General features: G+C 36.7%; 1 protein-coding gene across 1 annotated transcript in view; it reads right to left on the bottom strand.

The window, feature by feature from the left end:
- AKAP9 (A kinase (PRKA) anchor protein 9) overlaps positions 1 to 11,333 on the bottom strand; it is an 86,062-nt gene that overhangs the window by 39,896 nt on the left and 34,833 nt on the right. Inside the window, exon 21 of the mRNA XM_009703869.1 lies at positions 2,924 to 3,135. Coding sequence (XP_009702171.1) covers positions 2,924 to 3,135 — 212 coding nt within the window. The remainder of the gene's footprint in view (positions 1 to 2,923; positions 3,136 to 11,333) is intronic.

Below are 11,333 nucleotides of genomic sequence, written 5' to 3'. Positions count from 1 at the left end.
ATTTTAACTGCCTGCACCCCCCCCCCCCCCCCCCCAAATTAGTCACAGTGAGAAAAATTTAATTTAATAAGTAACACTGAGGTGCTTTAAAAAGATCTCAGATCTCTGTAATTCAACATATATCTCTGTCTGATAAATTTCTTTTTGTTAGAAAGGAACAGAGAATTGTGTAATTAAAGCTTTTTCAGTGCCCATTAAAAACTGTCTATAGGAAAAAAACTTGTCAGCAGTACATAATAGAGACAAGTTTATATCATTTTTCACTGCATTCTCTTCTATTTAAGCTGGTCTAAAATACAATTTCTTTTAAAAACTTTTATACTTACTGAATATGGTGGTGTCGGCAAGGAGATTTTAGAGACAACTTTTAAAATGTGCCTGTCTTTTTTGTGGCTGAAGTGAAAAATTGAAGTATTTACAACTACAGAATTATTCTCATCCAAGTGTTCAGTGAAAGGAAAAGGATGTGGTAAAGGCACACGAGATTCAACCTCATATGTATCTTCTTCTTGGCCTTCAGTCCACAAACCACTAAACAGATTAGATGCCCAGTACGTGCAGTAAGAATCCATTCCAAAAATATTGCTGTTGCTGTCTTCTCAAATGTCACATGGGTATTTTGGACCAGCTAGGCTGGTTTTAGAAATTTCTAACAGGAATTTGTAACAGAACACGTACATTTAACAGTATAAAGACATATACCAGCACCGTCGGTGACAATCTTACTCAGAATTTAAGCCTCAGATCACATTCTTAAGCAGAGTAATTCAGGAGTGGATTAATCCAAAATAGAGAGAGGTGCAAGAAAACTTCGTATGGTACTTCTTCTTAGATAAGTTTCACATGAAAAAGCAACAGAAATCTTCCAATAGCAGCTGGCAGGTAATTTCCAAGGCAAGGAAGTATAATTTTGTTTTACCTGCACAGGTACGCTGTAGCAGACAAGCAAACTAGCAGAACAGAAACTAGAAATTATTTTCCATCTCCACTACGGCAAATGAAAGATAAATACAGATATGTTGTTATTTGCCTTCATTCTTGTTCTTGGAGTTAATTCAACAGGAAGAACTTCCTCAAACTCTGCTAGTTTAAAGGCTTCCTGTTAGTATCTCCCAACCTTAAGAGTTCAGGGGAGTGGCCTGATTTATTTACCTATAAATAACACCGGCAGGTGGAATTTGAATTAATACACCCACTATACGCCTTGCCTGAAAAGATTCAAACTGCACTTCAGGTCTGAAAGTGTGTGTTCAGACAGGTCTCAAATAGTTACTTTGAAGATTTTGCCAGGTTTCTGACAACCTTTACAGTTCATTTGAATAACGAGTACATATCTGTATGCACAACGCAACTGATTAAGAGGAAAGGTTAAAATCTTTTCTGCCTGTAATTAGTTTTAGATTAAAATATTGCAAAGTAGAAATAACAAAGTATTCAGTTTCTGAATATTTAAAAATAATTGTCAAGTCACCTACAAACCCTTGGTATATACGGGAACAGCATATAATCCAGTAAGCACACAACAGACATTGCAAAGCAGACAAGCTTGAACGCTTGCAAAGTACCTCTACAGAACAGCCAGAAAAGATGTCCATATTTATACTTAATACCATGGGAAAACATGTAAACAAGTTAACATTTTATTAACTTTAAAAAAACCCCAAACAGATATGATCATCAGGGATAAATCCACGTCTGTATAATTCATATTAATGAAGAAAATGTGTGTGTATATGTTTGAGCAAAAACATAACACTCTTGTTGGTATTGGCAAGGCCTCAGCTACAAAGCTATGAAGGGAAAATGAACTTTCTTGATCAGCTAACAATAAAGAAAAATAAGCTGCTTAGAATACACTGAGTACTTTCACTGGCATCATGAAAACTAATGCAAAAATTTCAGGTACAAAAGTAAAATAATTTAGGGCTATGTATAAAACTACTGCATTTAAACATTAGCAGTAAAATGTTCAGAAAAAAGCACCACCAAGTGGAATAAATAATTGACAATACTTTATAATCGCAGCATGAATTCTTAACTATTGTAAAACTTTGAAGTTGTTTTTCTTCGTCTGTATCATCTGCTCTTTAAATGCAAGATTTAAAACAAATGCCTTTTTTTTTTTTTAAGAACTCCCTATATTGGAGTATCTGTGTATCCTTTCTCACTATTATGTAATGCTATGCCTTAAGCTGAAAAAAGACCTCAAAAAGCCAAACATCTCTTTTTAATTGAACTCACGCTCAATCAGAAGGGAGTTGTTGCAGAATGAGTTTGCAAATAAATGCAATACAGAAATTGATCCACCAGACTACTTGCTTTAGCAAGCCAGAGGGAGGTTCACTGAATTTGTATTTAAGTTACTTTTAACTTTAGTAAGTCACAAATCAAATCAGTCTTTTACCTTTTTTTTCTAAAAAAAATTTTTTAAGAGTGTCAGCTTCATGTTTGAAGTATTTTTCAAAAGCAACAAACACTTAAATGTTTAAAACTTTTCAAGTATTAGACAGCTGAATGTTCATACTACTTTCAGCATCACAGATTTTTTTGTCCTTCATTTCCAGTAATGTTTTACACATTTTACACCTAAATACAAAAAACCCAACTCCTGTCTCATCTCTGGATTGCAGTAGAATGCAGATGACCCCCGTGAGCAATGTAAAAGTGCCCTAGACTGATAAACATGCCCAAATTCAAGATTCCTCTGCAGTCCAAAGCAGATTTCTAACACGAACCTAAATTCATCAGTAAGGTCATGCTGGAGCAGACTTTTTTGGGTGTAGGCACCTGAAGCATTGTTTCAGCTTTCTAAATGAGCCTCCAGGTTTTAGGCTTATAAAAACACATTCATGAGAAAAATAAAGGGGGAAAAAAAAAAAAAGAGACATAAAATTCAAAATGATTCAATATTAGATTACTCTACCTGATTTGAAGTTTCACTGATAGCTTCCAGAAGCTTTTCAACAGCTGCTTGTAGTCGAGAACTAATATTCAGAACGAGTTCTTCATTTTCAGGATCTATTTCCACTCCACTTTCTGCAAGATGTTGGCTGAGTAGTACTTCATCTGTTGCTCCTGACCACATGTTAATATCATCATCTCCCATACTACTACCATGATATGAGGAACAGGACTCTGGAAAAACAATAGTTACCTTTTCACAGAGACTCTTAGCACTTCAAAGCATGAAAAACTGTACATATGAGTTATGATTAGAAAGACAAGTCATAAAACGATTAAAATATTTGTATTGGTCACAAAGACAGAAAGGGAAATATTGCATAGTAAAACTTACACAAACAAGATACACAATGTGTTAACTAAAAACAAGTAGAAGGTTTTGGAAAGAGAAAAGGAGATACTAACAGAGAATATTTTAGACATCCTTTCAGTATGCTTTTGGGCTCTGAGGCTCATCTTCAAATCTTTGTTACTATCGTAACCCTACTACTTTGAGTAACTTGCAGTAACGACTTGCAAGATTGTCTTTAAAATACAACCAAGTAAAAAAAAAAAACCAAACCAGACTGTCAGTCCCCGTTTCACCAATGCCCAGCTATGTTAGCGTGCATTAATGCAAAACTGTTAAGGTTAGTGATTTAAAAGCACAGACTCAAGTGAGTAAAGGGAAAGACACGCATGTAACTCAGACAGCTTCTCAGGACAAACAGACTAGAATAAAGCACATCAAAATTCAGCATCATTATTAGTGAACTGAAAATCGATGAAAATGAGTAGCTGATCAAATCAAGTGCAGTGCAGGGGGACTGTAACTGTCCCTGCTGATGGGCCACATGGGACCCGCCTATGTCTCAATCTTCCTGAGGTCTGATTCCGTTTAAGGGCATTATGCATTCTGTCTGAAAGGCAAGAGACACAGTTTGCCTATGGTATTAAACTGATATCAATTCATCTAGAAAACACTAAGTATGCCATATTTAGAATTCAGGGCTGTATTTAAGCAAGACAAGTGAAAGTAAACTCCTGAGATGTTTTAAAAAATCACACTTTCAGTATGAAATAAGAATACAGTAGTTTTTTAAAAATAAGTTTATTTTAATTAAGTATATTTCTGAAATATATTTAAAATAAAATAAAGTAAAAGTTTTGGTGGGATTTTTTTTAAACAATTCGATGTTGGTTTTGCTTAAGATTTTCTCAAAAAAATACCTGGGAAACAGCAGTATGACGAAATGACTTAAGAATAGTCAATGTCTGTTTAGCAATAAAGTTGCAATACTGGGTTATCTCTGAATTTAAGTTCCTGGTTACTCCATCGATTGTGACTGCTGAACTGGAACAGTTTGTTTAGCTACAAAAATTGAAATGAAATTATAATAGGTCAATTTTACAAATTGCCTTTAAAAATGTAGCTAGTACTCTTGTTGGATACAATTTCCTTATACTTGCTCTTGCCTCTTAACCAGGCATGCAAATAACGTGTCTTCCAAATAAGAGTCCTGTTGGTGGTGGTGTCTGAGCCTAGCAAGAAAGTCAGATTCTAGTTTCAGCTTTTAGTTTTTTTTTAACAAGTTACAACATGATTAACTGCCTGGTTTACTTTCTATACTTTCATACCTGCAAACATTCTGTTAATAACATCTACACATTTATTTCATTATGGATGCAGGTGTATATACAACCCATACACAACAAACTAATCTACAGCAATTTTACTTTAGAAAGGTTTTGTTTTGTTTACTTTTACAATTGCTAAGATTTTTAAAATGCAGATGTATTTAGTAAGTTTTTTTCCTTTAGTTATATCATTACTGTTTCGTATCTCCTTTTAGATACGTCAGGCATAACGTTACAAACTCTTTTCACACTCCAAAGGGAAAAAACAGCAGCACACTATATGCATGAATGGAATGAATAACCAGATCAATAGAATATACATTCACATGGCACCTTTCATCTACACAGGATTTCAAAGCACTTTGGGCTATTGCACTTTGGAACTTCAGTCACAAACTACTGTGTGGAGTCACCCTAGCAGTAGCTGGCAGTAATTTTCTGCCAGCACAGCAAAATGTTTGCAATAAAAGCATAAAGGCTTTCCCATAACATCCTAATATTCCATCCCCATGCAGTGTAAGGAAGGCTGCAAAATTAACAATTTCACATTTTTTATTCAATAGCATTCTGATTTCTCACCACCCAAATTTAGGTTGGTTCTGGGTGTCTCAAAATATCAATAGTGATGCAGAAGCTTTAATATCCTCAGAGTAGAAAGGACCTTCATTTAAGATGAACATCCAGCGGCATAAGTATTTCCAAATGCTGTGCCAAATATTGGTTAAATATTGAGTTGAAGGAAAACATACTCCCTACTGAGCCACCGACACACTTACTGCAGCACCTGATGCTCTTTGAAGGCCACCCATCTTAAGTACTGACCAGGCAAGACCCTGCTTAGCTTCAGAGATCTCACAAAATAAAAGCCCACAGTACAGTAGCACAGCTATAAACAAGATAAAACAATAACATGTTATTGCACAATCTAATTGTTTCTTGACGGAGTACAAATTATCTGTGTAATGTTCCTGTCTTCCTTCTCAGGCATAACCCATAATTCATGTTCTATAACCCTTATATTTTAGTAAATTATTTGCTTGAGAGGTACAGCTGAATTGTGCAATGATGAGTGTATGTCAAATACAAAAATAAACATTATACAAAATAACTGTAGAAACTGGCAGTCTGTTGCAAAATCATCTGAACTTCTGGCTATCTGGAAACTTTTAGAGAAAATGTTAAACACTGATGCCTGCTCAGAATGTAAGGTTTTAAAAGCCAGGTCCGTAATATTGTATTACACAAACAGTATTGCTAATATTATTACTTCTTCTTGCCAATGACCAGAACAGTACAATCTGGCCTCCAAGAACTCATAACAAGACTTTAAACTCCTGTTTTGCATATGTCAGTTCTTTTGTAATTTGCTTCCATTTCTTCTGGATAAATACAATATAAATCAATGTTAAAATATAGTTTTGTTATATGAAAAATCTCAGAACAAATCATAATTTACCTGAAATATAACTATAAAAATTGAGGAAAGAAAAAAAGAGCTGCCACATAAAGTAACTACTCTCAAAGATGGAAAAACAAAATGTACCAAATGAATAAAAATCCTGTAATAATTCTGTTTATACTGTAGGGGTTGGCAACTCAAATAGAAAAATCAATGGCAAAGGCTAAAATGCAGATGCTCGTATTATAATTTCTAGAAAGTGATACTTAAGAATAGGAGTTCACATTAAATGTCTTCCTAATTGCAAAGTGAAAATCTCCATATCTTTTTCCCCTGAAAATGGTCTTAGTACACAGCATCTTAGTACAGCATGTTTCCAGAAGATTTTCAGTGCTGGAAGCAAGAAATAGAAATTTTGTCAAGTCTTATTAACTACTCCTGGCAGCTGATTGTCTAACCCCCATTTTACTAATCCTTGTAATTCTGTTCAATGTCCCACCTCAACAGAACTAAAACCAAATTCTCTGTCCGCCAATTTTCTTTTTCAGTCAACACAAAATAATGAATAGAATAGAACCGGTCCAAGTAAAAATGTCTTCTCCTTGTGTAAACTCTCTCTTGTGACAAAAAAACCCAAATGCACCGCAACAAAGGTTCGTATTGTTTCCTTTGCCACAAAGCTTGCAGTTCAGCATATCAGATGTCATGGCTCACTAAACCTTAAGAAAAGTGCTTAATTATACAGTGCTTACTCAGAAGTTTCAGATACAGAAGTTGTTTATGAGCTGCCAACTGACATTTATGAAGCAACACATACTTTGCGTCATGTAGAGTTAGTATCTTCGTTTACTCCTGGGATTCCACTGAGGAATTAAGGTTAGGGGTTACACGTTAAAAATAAAAAAAAAAATCAGTTTTATGGCGGTTCAGTGTATAAAAGCTATTTACAACCTTGCTCCTGGTACACTGGAAACACGGAGCTCAGAAAGTAGGTAAGAAGGTTTAATGTTCAAGGAATGCCATAACTGCACAGGCTTCTCCAGAGTAACCTGCATTACTGCAGTCCCTCTACCTAAGGTACAACATCTGAGGCAGAACAGCAAAGCCTGCTGGCTCTTTCACAATGATTCCTGGCCCAAATCTCCAGATGTAATTAACTCACTGGGTTACTTTGCACAAATGCTGTTCACTTCCAACGATATGTTTTATGACTGAAATTTGAACTTTACTCACTCTGCTACAAATAAAATCCTGTGTTAGCCAATAACGTAGGCAAGGTCCCAGATAAACCTTGACATGCTCTATAAATCAGGTTGTGGTTATAAGTATGTGACCTTAACGATTCAGCTTTTTAAAATGCTGAAACTCAGCAAAACCAGTAAGCTGAGTTTTGCTTGTCAATAAATATGGATCATGTTCAGAAGGTGAGAGAGAATTTATTTTATTACACATTATTTTTTTCTATTTTATTATTAGCTTTTTATTGGTACAAATTTATTCCTACAAATTTCCTAAGTAATTAAAAAGGAAGATCTGTTTGGCTAGGTATTAGAAAATACAATAACTTGCACAGGTTAAAATACAAAAGTAGTGTCTACCTATTTCTTACTTCCAGAAAACAATGGGGAAAAAAATTTCAAAAGCTTATGTCCTCTCAGGCCATTCAGTGGAAGTATAGGAAATGAATAACAACAGTCCTGTTGCTGAAAACACTGACAGAATTTGTCATTTAATTCCATTTGAAGCCGGATCAAATACTTCAGCTGATGAAACAGTACGACTGCTACTATGGCTGTCTGACCCCAGTGGCAGAACGACGTACACAGCAAGTATGCTGCTGTATCATTTTGAAAGGAAAAAACCAGAACTCTGAATACAATCTCAGAGATACATTACAAACTATACATTCACCCATTATAGCCACTGTAAGCTTGGGTCTTCTTTAATCCTCACTTTTTTCTTTGGTTTCTCCTCCTTTCAAAATTATTTCTGAATGCTAGAAAACATGCAAAAAAGAATACTGAAATAAGCAACTGCTATGTGGACAGGCTGAATGCCACTCTATACCAAGGAGGGGCATTACAATAACAGATATATTGCTTTCATAGAATCATAGAATCGTTTGGGCTGGAAGGGACCTTTAGAGGTCATCTAGTCCAACCCTCCTGCAGTGAGCAGGGACACCTCCAACTAGATAAGGTTGCTCAGAGCCCCATCCAGCCTGACCTTGAATGCCTCCACGGATGGGGCTTCCATCACCTCTCTGGGCAACCTGTTCCAGTGCTTCACCACCCTCATTGTAAAAAATTTTTTCCTTATGTCAAGTCTAAATCTACCCTCTTTTAGTTTAAAACCATTATCCCTTGTTCTGTCACAGCAGACTCTGCTAAAAAGTCTGTCCACATCTCTCATGCAGGCCCCCTTCAGGTATTGGAAAGCCGCAATGAGGTCACCTCGAAGCCTCCTCTTCTCCAGGCTGAACAATCCCAACTCTCTCAGCCTGTCTTCACAGGAGAGGTGCTCCAGCCCTCGGATCATTTTAGTTGCCCTCCGCTGGACCTTCTCCAACAGGTCGATGTCTTTCCTGTGCTGAGGGCTCCAGAGCTGGATGCAATACTCCAGGTGGGGTCTCACCAGAGTGGAATAGAGGGGCAGAATTACCTCCCTCGACCTGCTGGCCACACTCCTCTTGATGCAGCCCAGGATGCGGTTGGCCTTCTGGGCTGCGAGTGCATATTGCTGACTCGTGTCTAGCCTGTCATCCACCAGGATTTGTTACAGAATAGTGAAACCTTACATGCCTCTTCAAAATACACTAATAGCAAACACAACCTAAACCAGTCAACTTTCATCACTAGCAGAATGGAATAGAGTTCTCTTCTATTAAAGAGAGTACTCTTTCATCAGAAGGTTTGATAAGAAATTAACAATACATTCCAATTACTGGCCCTGTTGTGTGTTTAGACAGTAGTATTATGAAAGCCAGGCATAAGTCTATATTGTATCCACCCAAAATACCAAATACAGGTACTTTTTAAACTGTGTTTTTCTACGTATATGTAATGCAAGTAGTCCATATAAAGAATTGTTAATTATTGACACATACAAGTATACACATTGCTGTGCAAGAGCAGGCAAAAAGCAAATGCATGTATGGTGCATTGTACATGCCCGTACAGAGCAAGCACATATGAAAATAGTGAAGGGCAACAATCACATATTAGCACTTTGAACACACAGTTATGTATATATTATCTAAGAAAAGGGAGCAGCATTCTCAGCAAATGAGAACGAGGGAGAAAAGCAACAGTACGTGTTCTCTGAATAGGCACGATACAACCATGAACTAGGTTCAGTGAATGCACTCGGTAATACCACAATATATGTAACTGCGACAACCTGCGATCACTGCCTTCATAACCAGAATACGTTTTTATCTCTTTGAGCAATGTATGTTGTGAAAATCCCAATGCTTTTTTACACAGCTTAAACTATACAATGTGAACACAAAGAATGTAAGGAATATTTGTAAATTGCTGATTTTAATATAGAAAAATTATTTAAAATGCAGTTTACCTAAAATTTAAGACTCCCTCAGAAAACATAAGGAGGTCATGGTAAACTTTGAGCCTGGTCATTGCTCCTTCTACCATCTAGCTAGGAGACTGTGTGGAAAATAGCTGCCAGTGGGGGAAGATACTTTTAACTGCTTTAACTTCACCAGGGGAAGTTCAAGCTAGAAATGAGGAGGCATTTCTTCACAGAAATTGGAATGGGTTGCCCAGGGAGGTGGTGGAGTCACCATCCCTAGGGGTGTTTAAGAAAAGCCTGGACGTGGCACTTAGTGCCATGGTCTAGTTGACATGGTTGTGTTAGGGCTAAGGTTGGACTCGATGATCCCAGAGGTCTCTTCCAACCAAACCGATTCAGTGATTCTGTAACATAAGTAAACTCTATTTGTTTTCCATCCCAAAGTAAAGTTCAAGAATACTTCATTTAGAAAGAAGTGATTCCTTCAATTATAGTAGCAGATGTTCTCAATCTTTAAAGTCTCCTGGACAAGTATCAAAAATTAAGGTCAGAGGCTCAGTTATCCAACCCAAAATTTGGGAAAAAAGGCAAAGCCTCAAAAGTCTGAGTTTCCAAAAAATAATTTTCCTCACAATTAAATACAGCAAAATGTGCAGAAAACTAAAGTTATAAGGGTTTTTTTTAATGAAACAGCAGTAGAAGCATAAAAGTACTGTTAACTTGAAAAATACAAGAATTCTTAGACTGCAGCTGTACACATTTCACTGCAGATAACCTTCTGAATAATCAACTGAGAGAGACGTCACTGTGCTACAAACTCACACATTCTTTCTTAAATTGCCCCAAGGCTCAATGTGACCTATATTTAAAGCCAGAGGGAATCAATAATATTTAATAATCTACATTTTGAATGAAAGAGGTAAAGTTCATCTTCTTTTACCATTTCTGTTATTACCCTGTAGTAGATGCTTTCTTAATATTGAAATGTAGTATTAAACTTCCAGTTCCTTTTCTTATTCACAGTAGTTAAAATTCCAGCCAAATTAGATGTATAATGTGTTTGGGGCTGAACTGTTGTACACTGCCTAGCCATAAGATCCAAGACGAATGTACATAACGTCAATGACACCTAAGTGGTACCTAAATGGGAACATGACAGAGTGCCTATTCTTGCCAAAAAGAGAAATGGACAGACACTACCCTAGTACAATCAGAGGAAATTAAACAGAGCATGGGAGAGTTCTTAGACACTGGTAAGCAATTCACTACAACAATAAAATGCTCTTTTAGGCTTGTGCCAACTAGCGCTCCTTCAAACAGCTGACTGGTAGGTCTTGGCAGTTAGAAGGCTCCTGGAACTGCTTCCAAAAGGCTATTTACAGGTAACCATCCTCTTCAGGAGGCTAAGGAAGTCCACAAGCACAGATATATATAGAGAGAGAGATAGATAGGCTGTCCCATGCCAGTTGGCCTCAGTGACCAGAAACATTCCTACGTACATTAAGTGTACTAGTAGAGATACAGCCTTTGACACTAGTTCCCATTCCCCATACACACAGAGGACGGCATCAAGTCGGTGGAAGATGCCATGGAGCTATGTTTCATTCTCTTTCTCTTTGCCTCCTTCAACAGGAACACATTCATTTTTGTATTTCTCAATCACTTTCCCATTCTGTTGCAGGCTTTGCAACATGACCCTAGATATGAATCATAATTGACTTGGGACATGACCCAGACAACTCCTGAAACATTGTCTCTTAAGCAGAGATGTCATATGCATACAAATGACAAGTAGGTTTTTTTTTTTAAAGGAAGTTTATTTTTA

Source organism: Cariama cristata, unplaced genomic scaffold (assembly GCF_000690535.1).
Source record: "Cariama cristata isolate BGI_N322 unplaced genomic scaffold, ASM69053v1 scaffold9357, whole genome shotgun sequence".
In the NCBI taxonomy this organism is placed as follows: domain Eukaryota; kingdom Metazoa; phylum Chordata; class Aves; order Cariamiformes; family Cariamidae; genus Cariama; species Cariama cristata.
This window is presented reverse-complemented; position numbering and strand designations above follow the sequence as displayed.